General features: G+C 40.9%; 1 protein-coding gene across 1 annotated transcript; it reads left to right on the forward strand.

The window, feature by feature from the left end:
* Nucleotides 1-233: 233 nt before the first annotated feature.
* LOC120944361 (olfactory receptor 1-like) lies at nucleotides 234-1175 on the forward strand. Its single transcript, XM_040358414.1, has one exon. The coding sequence runs from the start codon at nucleotides 234-236 to the stop codon at nucleotides 1173-1175; it is 942 nt and encodes a 313-aa protein (XP_040214348.1).
* Nucleotides 1176-13862: the final 12687 nt, after the last annotated feature.

Here is a 13862-nt window from a genome sequence, read left to right on the forward strand (position 1 = left end):
AAATCTCCCAGAGGACATGTCCGATGAAAACGGTCCGCGGACCGTTTTCATCGGACATGTTCTATCGTGTGTACAGGGCCTCAGAGGGCCATAGAAGAAATCATCCCGCCGGGGTGTCCGTGATGTTTATGCTCCTCTGCTGCCACTTCCAGTAATGTCTCCTGATTGCTATTTATGTATACTTATTATAATAACCATAATAACATGCTTTTTTAGGATCAAGTTAAAAGGAAATGGAAAATCATACTGCTGTTGAGTATTTCAGACTTTTGTTGTTTTCAAACAATCCAGTGGACAAATGGTGGACTTTCAGTGTTTTTTTTCTAATTTATTGTTTGGGAGTAATAATAAACATGACTATTATTACGGCAACATGCTTGGAACGTTTTCTACACACTCCTCTTTATCTTTTTCTTTCAAATTTGTCCTTTGTCGATATTTGCTACACAACAGTTATAATACCCAAACTGCTGGATATGATATTATCCGGGAATTTTACCATGTCCTCCATGCAATGCTTCACACAATTGTTCTTTTTCATTACTGTGGCTGGTATTGAAGAAATCTTGCTGTTTATAATGGCAATTGATCGTTATGTCGCCATATGTAACCCTTTACACTATCATCAGATTTTGAGCTGGAAAAATTGTACCCTGATAACTGTTTGCGCCTGGGTTTTATCCTTTTTAAACTCTTTACTATTTACAAAGTCTGCTGCCCATATGTCCTTCTGTGGTTCCAACATTATTCAACAATTCTTCTGTGATGCCAAAGCCATGACTAAGATAGCGTGTGGTGACAATTACCTATTTTATGCCGTATTAGGGATAGAGTTTTTGTTCTTTGGACTTGTACCATTCATATGCAGCCTGGCATCTTATATAAAGATTATTCGTGTTATTTTGAAAATTAAATCTGCAGAAGGCAGGAAAAAAGCCTTCTCCACTTGCTCATCCCACCTCACTGTCCTCAGTATGTATTACGGGACAGCTTCGTCAGTGTATCTAAAGCCATCATCAGATAACTCCCTCACCTTGGAACAAGTCTTCACCATACTCTATACCACTATTACACCCATGCTAAACCCATTGGTGTACAGTATACGAAACAAGGATATAAAGGCTTCACTGAAGAAATTAATTGGGACAAATTATTTTTTTCTAAAACGTTTCTAATGGATGATAGTGCACAAATGGTTGTCTAGCAAGTGAAGGAGATTGAGACTCGATGTTCTTCTCTCTAGGTTACTTTCCAGATCCAGCATTCTTATACTCTACAATGTGACTTCATACTGCTAAATCATTCCACCAGTTATTTTGTGTATTTATGAAAATTTTTAATTAATAATGTTTGAAATAAAAAATAAAGTTGAATGTTTAATACTACCACAAGTTAACCGTATCACAAGTAAACAGAAAAAATATGAATAAAGTGTTTATTGTCAATTTTCACATGCTTTGATGCAATGATGTGTTTATATAAGATATGTACGCAAGTAGATTCATTGTGTCATCGGGAGCACAGAACCAGGTGCTAGTGCAGTAAAAATCTATAGACAAATGATAAGAGCAAAACAGTAGGAGACTGAGCAGGCCAATGGTCAGAACATGTGCATAGAAACTTAACCTCCACAATACCAACATGTTACACCCCCTTACTTTCGAGACAATTTTTTAGTACAGTGATAGTTTGACTGACAATTACATGGTCATGCAACACTACACCCAAGTAATTTTTATTTCATCATAATTAACCACTTGCCGACTGCTCTATAGCAGCTTTACTGCTATAGAATGACAGCTGTGCGCAGGATCACATATATAAACGTTATCCTGCACTTACAGGTAGGGGGCGCAAATGCGCACCCATCGTTGGCTCACTCCTGCTGTGATTATAAACATAACTACATAAACAAGGCAGATTTCCATCTCAGCAATGCACCTCCCACACTGTAATTAAACACTGGCTAGGCACACAGTTAACCCTTTGATCAGGCCTGATGTTTAAGCCCTTCCCAGCCAGTGACATAAGTACTGTGACAGTGCATATTTTTAGCAATAAATAAAGTGATTGCGAGTAGAGCAGGCAGTAGCAGCGGCAGCTGGGATCCTGCTGGGGGAGGAGAAGGTGCCCGGTCAGGACCATCTTTTAACACACAGGCTCAAAGCAGATGCCCCTTAAGTCCGTGCCAGTGGTGAAACTACTGGCTTCCCCTGTTGTCTCCCAAATCCTGTCTGTAAATATGATTGGTTGCTAGCATCCTAACAACCAATAAGGTGCTTGGAGTACCCAGCATTTAAAGGAGGAAGATGTAACCTCAGGTGCTGTACTTCCTGGCTTCCTGCTGACAACGTAAGGGGTCAGGAGAGAACTTGCTGTCTGCATTTGAACACTGCTGAGCTGACTGGCCGGGAGTAGGAGGGGACCTGCATGTTGTCCGGGTCGGGACACTGCTGATGATGTAAGTGAGGGTCCTGGGGGGGAAAGTGAGTATAGGAGTTCAGGTCTGGCCATGTCTGCACACAGAGGAAGGGGAGGGGACAGGGATCACACTGAACAGAGCTGTGTACACTGATATGCAACATATCCCCCTTTACAGAGATGTGAAGGGGGAAGCCACCCATTACCACACCAAGTCTGTAATCTCTCTCTCTCCGACTGTCTCTTGTACTATGTATGCAGTCTCTCTGACCCTCCATTTAAAGGCCTTAGATATGGGGAGGGATCGGGGTATGGCTTCCAGAATCCAAACAAACAGACCATCAGTTGATTGATCATGGTGATCTTCAAAGTGTCGGGGGACACTGTACTTATCAATCCCCCCACAAATCTACGGCGTTCACTGAATCTAGCCCTAAGTGCTCCTATGATGCGCCCCACGTACAACTATCCACAGGGGCAGGAGAGGCAGTATACCACAAACTCAGTTGAGCAATTAAAACATTCTGGAAAGGTATAGGTTTTACCTTTGTGGGTAAAGCTTTTCTGTGCATGACATGTTTGAGGCACAGGGGTTTGCGACACAATGATACATCCCCTTGATATCGTGAAAGGTGAGAAACTTTTGGGGATGAGTAACTTTATATTTGCTAGGCGATATTTGGCTCTTAATGTTTTTAGCTTGCTTATAGGAGACTTTGGGCCCATCAGTCAGGGATGACTTGAGATGTGGGTCCTCCAAGAGGCTTGGCCAGTGTCTCTGTAGAATGCGTTTCATCTGTCTGAATTGGTTTTGGAACCTCGTAGTGAACCTGAGGGGATGGGTATCTGTGTTATTGTTGTAGCTGACATATGTACTCGTGGGTTTGTCCAAAGAGTGTAGACCAGCATCTTCAACCAATGTCTAAGGATACCCCATCTCCAAGAATTTTAGTTTAAGCCTATTCCTGTGTTATATATTATCCTCTTGGCAGCTACAACTGTGCTTAAGGCGACAGAACTGACTCTTGGGTATGTTATTCACACAGTGAGGGTGGTGGCAGCTCTAGTAATGCAAATAAGAGCTTCCTGCTGTAGGTTTTGCATGGTTATGGGCATAAATATCACTACCTTTGTGGCAAAATTCTAGGTCTATAAAGGTTAAAGAGGTAAAGGAAAGTCCCATATAGTTGTCGTTACAATGTTGGACAAAATTCTCCACCTGAGTGGCTGGTCCATCCCATATAATGACAATATTGTCAATATATCTACCATAAAAAAATGTGATTCTTCATGAAGGAATTATTGAGCCACATATAGTAAAGTTCCCACAGGCCTATGGTCATATTAGCATTTGTGGGCGCAAAATTTGCACCCATAGCTGTCCCATGGGTTTGTAAGTAATTACCTTCAAATTCAAAATAGTTTTGTGTTAAGCAGATGTTGGTTGCTTCCACAATAAATTCAGCCTGACGAGGATTGATGGAGGGGTCATCAGCAAGAAAATGTTTCACTGCTCTTAACCCAATGTTGTGGGGTATAGAGGTATATAGAAGTATAGTATATAGTGAACTGATGTCCAGAGAAAGCCAGGTGTATGTGGATTCCCAGGTGTAGTGTTCTAACATATCCAACAAGTGCATACTCGAATGGAAGATGGAAGATTTTGTGCTAAAGGTTGTAGAAAGTGGTCTATGTAGATGGAAAAATAACTAGACACACTTTCCATAGCGGCCACTATAGGATGTCCTGGGGGTGGTACCAATTCCCCTTCCTCATCATGTGATAATGACATAGAAGAGACTACCATACTGTCAGATGACATTGAAGCGCTTTATAATTATGATAATGAGGATTACTCCTCATATCTCACGCACCATATGCCCACTTCGTCTGCAGTTAAACATACAAATTTTCGGACAAAATCCATCTTTAATCATACATATGCTAAAGGACCCTTTGTTCAAAGCTTTTATCAGGTAGGTTATGCAGAAATATGACGTATATGCCAGAACACCAACAAATTTGCCCGATCAAACCTTACTCAAACCTTATTCCATCAGAGTCTTTACGACAACTAGCCCACAATTCTGACCTCATAATTAAACCAGCAGAGAAGGGGGAGCCATAATAGTACAGGATAAGTCTGATTACTTTTTGGAATCTATGCGACTATTATCTGACGCCAACACATACAAATCACTTACGAGTGACCCACTACCACAGTTCAAAATAATAATATAATGTCCTGGCCTGTTGTGTATAATATGAAATTGATGGGTATTTAAAATTTTAAATTAGTCCACATATCCAAAATGGACAAGCCTTGTTTTTTTCCATAGAGAAAAAAAAAATATATATAAGCACATTTTATTTTAATATGGGTGAAAGTAATCTATCGATCTATCTACTTCTGGGGACTAGGGAATTAAATTAGCTAAGTTCATTTAGTGCCCATTTACGCCACAGTGGTCTGTTGTGGTGCATTTGACGAGGAGAATGGCTCTAAGGTCTCTGTGGGTATTGTGGGTTCTAGGCAATTTTCTACTAAAAAATATTGATTTTTATTCTAAACAAGTGCCAGAAAAAGCCTGGTCTTAAAGTGATTGGAAAGTCTTGTTTTTCTTTTGCTATAAAAATAATAAACATGTTATACTTACCTGCCCTGTGCAATGGTTTTGCACAGAGCAGCCCAAACCTTCCTCTACTCGGGTCCCTTTTCGGCTCTCCTGGCCCCTCCCTCCTGTCGAGTGCCCCCACAGCAAGAAGCTTGCTACAGGGGCACTCAAGTTGAATTTCAGCTCCCTGTGTCCATTCAGACATGGAGCCCCAGTTCCGGCCACCCCCTCTCTTTCCTGATTGGCTAACTGGCTTTGATTGACAGCAGTGGGAGCTATTTGCGCCACTGCTGTGCCTCTGCCAATCAGGAAGGAGAGTCACGAACGGCTGAGGCATTCGTGGACATCGTTGGATAGAGATGGGCCTCAGGTAAGTATTAGGGGGGTGCTGGGGAAGCTGCTGCACACAGAAGGCTTTTTATCTTAATACATAGAATGCATTAAGATAAAAAAAAATTCTGCCTTTACAATCCCTTTAAAGTGGTTAAATTGTTCACTTGGGCCAAGATGGTCCAAACAAAAACTATTTACTGTACTAACTGGTACTATACTTGCTGGGAGTGCTTTATAAACTGTGTACAGTATACAGTGCTGTGTTCCAGGAGTGGGACAAGAACTTCCTGTCCCACTCTGAGCTGCTCAGTCATTTACAGGAACCTTATTCTTATGAATAAAAGGCTTCGTCTGAGTGGCTGAGGCGGAAAGGTGGGTGGATGTCGCAATCTTCAACTCAGCCAAATAGAGGAAGCTTTATATTCATTCAAAGAATACAAAGCTTCCCTTGAATGGCTAAGCAATTTTTTGTAGGAGTGGTATGAAACGTTCTCATCCCACTATTGGAACACAGTACTGAACACCCAGCTCTACCTATTAGAGCTGTAAATAGTCCATTTGGGCCAGGTTGGCCCAAACAAACTATTTAAATGGACGTTAAATGTGGAGATAGGCTTTAACTAAAACAATTCTTCCTCCCTTGTTGGCAGGGAGTATTATTACATTTTTATTAGTGGATAAGGATCTGACAGCTATCCCTACTGATCCGTTCAATTATCTTTTCTAATCTTGTTGGTGTTGCATTTTCTGGTGTCCATAAGAGGAAGTTCCTAAAATGCAGTCCCAACATTACTGGGACTGTCCGATTCTTGGTTATCCATTCTGCCCTGCGGCTCCTCCCACTGACTTCAACATAACTGCAGGAAGCAAATATTTATCATCTATATTTCCATCCCACATTCTGACCTAATTTTGTTGTTTTTCATGGTTAATGCTTAAAAAAAAAAGAAAAAAAAATGCTAAAAAAAAAACAAGATGAGATTTCCTCCACTTTATTCAAATAAAGTGGTATATAATTAACCACTTAAGCCCCAGAAGATTTTACCCCCTTCCAGACCAGAGCACTTTTTACAATTTGGCACTGCGTCACTTTAACTATTTAATCACCTCTGCGTTTTTTTTTTTTTTGTGTGCGATAAACAAAAAAGAGCGAAAATTGTGAAAAAAATAATATTTCTTACCTTTTGCTATAATAAATATCCTCAAAAATGTTTTTAAAAAACAAATTTCTCCATCAGTTTAGACCAGGGGTCTCCAAACTTTTCAATCAAAGGGCCACTTTATTGTCCTTCAGACTTTAGGAGGGCCGGATTGTGGCCAGCAGGGACAGAAAATGTCACGGGCCCAAAATCAGTGAGAATAAATATGGCCTCAGGGTTGGTGGTCAATAGGAGGAGTATTCCCCCTATTAATAGGAGGAATAGTGTTCCATCATTAGTATTCGTGGAAGATACAGTGCCCCATTGTTGGTGTTAATGGGAGGATAAGAACCTCAGATCATTGGAAGGAATTGTGCCCCAAGGGCCGCATAAAGGCTAGCAAAGGGCCACATCTGGCCCTCGGGCCGCAGTTTGGAGACCCCTGGTTTAGACCAATATCTATTCTTCTACATGTTTTTGGTAAAAAAATCGCAATAAACGTGTATTGATTGGTTTGCGCAAAAGTTATAGCGTCTACAAACTATGGGAAAGATTTATGGCATTTTTATTATTATTATTTGTTTACTAGTACCATATTTTCCGGCGTATAAGACGACCTTTTGTACTTTAAAAACTTGCCTCAAAACTTGGGAGTCGTCTTATACGCTGGTACCTGTCTCGGTCATCCAATATTCCATTATGTCTATAGAACTCTTTCTGCATAGCAGCTCCTTTTGCTGATATAGCTGTCTACAAGTTCAGCTCCACTGGGTAGCAGCTACAGGCAGTGTTTCTCTTACTCTCTGTAGCCGGGTTCTTGGCTAAGAATAAACATATTCCATAGGGTTGACAAGACAAAAACAGTATAATTCAAGATCCCCATAGGTGTTCTTGTTTTTATTAAGTGGTAACATTAAAGTAGTCCACATAGTATAAAATCTTTTCTCTCCTTAGCAGTTTCCAAAACACAGCACAGCAGTATATTTCAAAGGCAAGTTACCTTCCATTTATTTATTGTTTAACAAACACTGTTGCATATCTATCTTGTGTATTGAATGCTATCAGTTTGGGGTAGTTGGCAGGCATATAGTATCAGTGGTGATTTTTAGGGCCAGTTTGTAAGTATCATAAAAAGTCATCAAAAAATCAACTGTTATTTGCTTTGAAATTAGATGTACAGAGGAATACCTTATCAGTGTGCTGATAAGAAAGAATTCAATAGACTCAGGTCAGACAGCACTACACTGTGGCCAACTGTAGTCCAAAAGAGAGAGACTCTACTGTGATCAAAAGCTTTTGAACTTCATTTCCCAGAGATTGTCCATTCAGACGAGCTAGAGGTATTTTGCCATGCTAATGATAAGCTGAGATGGTGCTGTAGCGTAAATAGAAGTCCTGGGTAGGGTGTCTCTGTATCTCTGCACCAAAACTGACGGCACAGGATGGGTAATGCTTCATGTACACGGGATGTTGTTCAACCTCTCCTGAATAATTTAACTTGACAGATAGAAACCAGCGTCTAAAAACGGTAATTTATCCGCGTTTACATGCCGGGTTTAGCTGCGTTTAGAAGCCTTTTAAAAAAAAATATGGGCCAGATTCATGTACAGCGGCGTATCTTTGAGCGGGCGTAGCGCAGCTCATATGCGCTACGCCGACGTAACATAGAGAGGCAAGACCAGTATTCACAAAGCACTTGCTCCCTAAGTTACGGCGGCGTAGCGTAAATGGGCCGGCGTAAGCCCGCCTAATTCAAATTTGGAAGGTAGTGGGCGTGCTGTATTAAAAATAACCTTGACCCCATGTAAATGAATGGCCGAACGAACGGCGCATGCTCAGAATCACGTCGCATATACTTCCTAAGATACGACGGCTCAATGCGTACGACGTGAACATAACCTACGCCCAGCCCCATTCACGTACGACTTACGTAAACGACGTAAAATACGACGGCTGTTCCGACGTCCATACCCTAACATGACTTACCCCTGCTTTAGGTGGGATAACTTTACGCCGGACGTACACTTTACGTAAACGGCGTAGCTTACTGCGACGGGCGCAAGTACGTTCGTGAATCAGCGCATCTAGGTCATTTACATATTCGACGCCTAAATCAATGGAAGCGCCCCTAGCGGCCAGCGTAAATATGCACCCAAGATACGATGGCGTAGGAGACTTACGTCGGTCGGATCAAGCCAAAATTCAGGCGTATCTTGTTTCAAGAATAAGGTGCATAGATACAACGACGCATCCTAGAACTTACTCGGCGTATCAGAAGATACGTCGGCGTAAGTCGTACGTGAATCTGGCCCTATATATATATATTTTTGGGGTAAAATGAAAAACTACTGTAAACAAAACACTGCTAAACACGAGTTACTGTGTTTAGCCGCGTTTGGTGCTTGAAAAGCCTCTAAACACAACTTCTGAATGTATTTTTTTAGGTTCCAGAAAAAGTCTCTAAACTCAACTGCCTAGAAACGACTATAAACGTCCCTGTGTACATGTACTGATAAGATAACATAGAGGAGAGTTCAGGAACAGTTAAAAAAAAAAGCCCAACTGCTCCTAAACATCCGTTTACCAGCAGCAGTGTACAGTATGTGAATATTTCAACTGCTTGCACACGCTTGCTCAAATTCAAAATCTAATTTCTACATTTTTTTTTTATTCATTTATGACATAAATTAACATTTGTCTTTATAACTAAATGAAAGTAAGTTACCAAACAGTGATGCACTCATTGTAATGTTTCATGTAAAAATATATATTTTTAATTATTATTACAGTTTACCTTGCTATCTCTAAAGCCCTGTACACATGATCGTTTTGTCCGATGAAAACAGACCGATGGACCATTTTCATCGGTCAAACCGATCATGTGTGGGCCCCATCGGTTTGTTTTCCATCAGTGAAAAAAAATAGAACATGTTTTAAATTTTTCCTATGGATAAAAAACCGATAGAAAAAAAACGATCATCTGTGTGGAAGTCCATCGGTCAAAAATCCACGCATGGTCAGAATCAAGTCGACACATGCTCGGAAGCATTAAACTTCATTTTTCGCAGCACGTCGTAGTGTTTTACGTCACCGCGTTTTGGCACGGTCGGATTTTTGACCGATGGTGTGTAGGCACAACTGATGAAAGCCAGCTTCATTGGATATCCGCCGAAAACATCCATCGGATTAGATTGCATCAGATATCCGATTGTGTGTACAGGGCTTAAGCCTATGGTATTTTATGACAGGGGTCTTCAAACTTTATAAACAAAGGGCCAGTTTACTGTTCTTTAGACTTTAGGGGGGCCGGACTGTGGCCAGTGGTAGTGGAAATTTTCCAGGCATCAGTGGGCATAAACATCACCATATTTGGTATTAGGGGAAGAAATAGTGCCCCATCGGTGCCATCATTGGGAGGAATAATTCCCTATTATTGGTGTCAGGGGGAGAAATGATGCCCCGTTGTTGGGTGTCAGTTGGACGAAAAGTGTCTCATAACAGTAAGGCCGCGTACACACGGTCGATCCATCCGATGAGAATGGTCCGACGGACCGTTTTCATCGGTTCACCGCTGAAGCAGACTGATGGTCTGATGTGCGTACACACCATCAGTTCAAAAACCGATCGTGTCAGAACGCGGTGACGTAAAACACTCGACGTGCTGAAAAAAACAAAGTTCAATGCTTCCAGGCATGCGTCGACTTGATTCTGAGCATGCGCGGGTTTTGAACCGATGCTTTTCTGTACTAACCATCGGTTTTGACCGACGGTCAGGCATCCATCAGTCCGATTTTAAAGCAAGTTCTAAAACTTTGGTCTGAAGGACAAAAGTCCGATTGGCCGTACACACGGTCGATTTGGATCGATGAAACTGAACCTCAGTCCGTTTTCATTGGTTTGGTCCGACCGTGTGTACGCGGCCTAAGAGGAATAGTAAGGGCCTAATAAAGGCAGGCAAAGGGCCACATCCGGCCCCAGGGCCGCAGTTTGGAGACCACTGTTCTATAACATCCCTTCTTGAGTCACAAGAGCTACAACTAACACAAACCTCTTTATTTTTGCACGTAGACTAAAATGGTAAATGGCACATCCCAGAATGACTTCCAAATTGTGCCATTTTTCTACAAAACTGGTGATAGATCACTTGCGCTTAGCATTTTTTTCAGTATCTATTTAATTGGTTTGCTATTGAATGTCCTCCTTTTGACTGTGATATACATTAATGATCACTTGCACACCCCTTTGTATATTTTTCTCTGCAATTTGTCCTTAATAGATATATGTTCCACCACAGCCACTGTCCCTAAGCTGCTGGGCATGCTTCTATCTGGAAAAAACACAATATCCTTCACGCAATGCTTCTCTCAGACTTACTTTTTTCTCCTGGCTGCTAGCGCAGAGGATGTTCTTTTATTCGTTATGGCATATGACCGATATGTTGCTATATGCAACCCTTTACACTATCATTATCTCTTAAGGAAGAACATTTGTATCTTCTTTATATTTGTGATTTGGCTATTGGCATCAATAAATTCTTTGTTAATGACCCTCCCGGTATCAATGATGTCCTTCTGCCAGTCCAACATAATTCAACATTTCTTTTGTGAGGCTAAATCTCTCACAAAGATCTCATGTGCTGGCAAAGAAGTGTTTTACTACATTGTTTATATGGAGTTAGTACTGTTTGGTCTTTTTCCATTTCTGTGTAGCTTGACATCATACATCAAAATTCTTAATGTCATCTTACAGATCAAATCAAGAGATGGGAAGAAGAAAGCGTTCTCCACCTGCTCGTCCCACCTAGCGGTCATCATGCTTTACTATACAACTGGCGCCTCGATGTATGTTATTCCACCCTCAAAATATTCACATTTCATAGAACAAATCTCCACAGTGCTCTGCACAGCTGTTACTCCAATGTTGAACCCTCTGATATACAGTTTACGCAATAAAGACGTGAAGAAAGCTTTGCATAATTTAGTGGTGGTCCATTTAAAATTAAAAGCAAACAAGTTTAAAGTGTAAAAATAAAAAAGACAAATGCATTTAATGTTGAACTGTCTTAATTTGTAAGTATTAATATAGTCTTAATTTGAGGTTTTATACTTTTTTGACAATAAACACTATAACACATGATCTTTGTTTTACAATTAAAAATGCAATATACAGAAGAGCAAATGATTTCCTGATCACTGTGGGTTATTTTGTTAAATCACAACAATTGTTGTGTCTTTTCAGGTAAGGTAACCAACATAAAACCTTAGATGGCGTAATACTCAGGGAGAGGGAGGGGAGGGATTTTTACTCTTAAAGGGGTTGTAAAGGAAAATTTTTTTTTCATAATAAGCATCCTTTACCTGCAGACATTCCTCTTTTCACTTCCTCATTGTTCGTTTTAGCTCAGAAGTTGCTCTATTTCTTCTCTGTTCTGTTCTCTTCCTGCTTGTCTGATTTTACTGACCACCGTGACGGGAGGGTTTACTGCGGTGGTCAGTGACGTGCTCGCCCCTCCTGGGAACTACATGTGTGCGGCAGGACGCTCTCTACGTGTTAGAGACTTCAAGTAGGTGTGAATTACTGGGCGTGCCGCAATTCATACTGGGAAATGTAGTTCTTACATGAACGAGCGCCGCAAACCAAGAAGTGAATGAGAGAACAGAAATGGCGGAGGTGATATAGATGAAGGAATTTAATAGGTATTTACTCGTTTTTTAACAGAATCATTACACTATTCTGTCTGTCTACCCTGTAGACATAAGTTTAGACAAAAATAATTTTTCCTTCACAACTCCTTTAAGCCTTGTACACACGATCTGACTTTCTGTGGACAAAGCGTAGGACTTTTGTCCGAAGGGCGTTGGCCATGAACTTGTATTGCATACAAACGGCAAATAATTGTCGGCCAACAAACACAAAACTATGTGGTTTTCAGCTCTTTTGCGCCACGCTTTGGGCAACTTCTGCTAATGTTGTGTTATGGTTAGCATTGCTTCTGAGCATGCGTGTTTGTACTTTTTGATTTTTGACTTCTGTACACACGATCGGATAATCTGACAACACACATTTATTGTTGTACATTTTTTTAAGCATGCTATCCAACATTTGTTGGCGGAAAACCGCCAACAAACCGACAACAAACGGTCTGATTTTCCGACAACATCCTTTCATCGGACAATTCCCGTCGGAAAATCTGATCGTGTTTACGAGGCTTTACTTACTCGCTTGTGTGTGTTCATTTCAGCCTAAGTTACTGGGTTATGTAAATAATGACCTGCAGGTAGTAAGGGAATTGCAAAAAAAAAAAAAAATGAAAAGTAGTATTTGATGCCACCTGCTGAAATGCATATAGCTAGATTCAGACACAGTTACGCCGGCGTATCAGTAGATACGCTGTCGTAACTCTGAATCTACGCCGTCGTAAATTTAAGCGTATTCTGGAAACCAGATACGCTTAAATTAGGCTAAGATATGAGCGGCGTAAGTTTCCTACGCCATCGTATCTTAGGGTGCATATTTACGCTGGCCGCTAGGGGCGCTTCCATTGATTTACGCGTCGAATATGTAAATGACCTACATACGCCGATTCATGTACTTGCGCCCGTCGCAGTAAGCTACGCCGTTTACGTAAGGTGTACGTCCGGCGTAAAGATAAACCACCAAATAGCAGGTGTAAGTCATGTTAGGGCATGGACGTCGGAACTGCCGTCGGATTTTACGTTGTTTAAGTAAGTTGTACGTGAATGGGGCTGGGCAAAAGTTACGTTCACGTCGCATGAATTGAGCCGGCGTATCTTAGGGAGTAAATTTGACGTGATTCTGAGCATGCGTGCGCATGCGCCGTTCGTTCGGCCCTTCATTTACATGAGGTCACGGTTAATTTAAATGTAGCACGCCCACTACCTGCCTACTTTGAATTAGGCGGGCTTACGCCGGGCCATTTATGCAACGCCACCGTAACTTAGGGAGCGAGTGCTTTGTGAATACTGGTCTTGCCTCTCTATGTTACGTCGTCGTAGCGCATATGAGCTGCGCTACGCCCGCTTAAATATACGCCGCTCTACCTGAATCCGGCTATCTGTGTCTAAAAAGAAGCAAGAAAGTGTATTACAAATTCTTAAAGTATATAAGTATATATATATTCTTATATGTATATATATATATATATATATATATATATATATATATATATATATATATAACACCGCCACCTGTTGGATCAATGTGTAATTGTTTTATTTTTTACTTTTACATAATTGTTTGCCTTAAATACAGCCACAGCACCCAAATATATTAATTTCCACATAAAAAAATAATCTAGCTGCCATAGTTGATTTATTTTTTAACCAGCGGTGAG

Source organism: Rana temporaria, chromosome 6 (genome assembly GCF_905171775.1).
Source record: "Rana temporaria chromosome 6, aRanTem1.1, whole genome shotgun sequence".
Taxonomy (NCBI): Eukaryota; Metazoa; Chordata; class Amphibia; order Anura; family Ranidae; genus Rana; species Rana temporaria.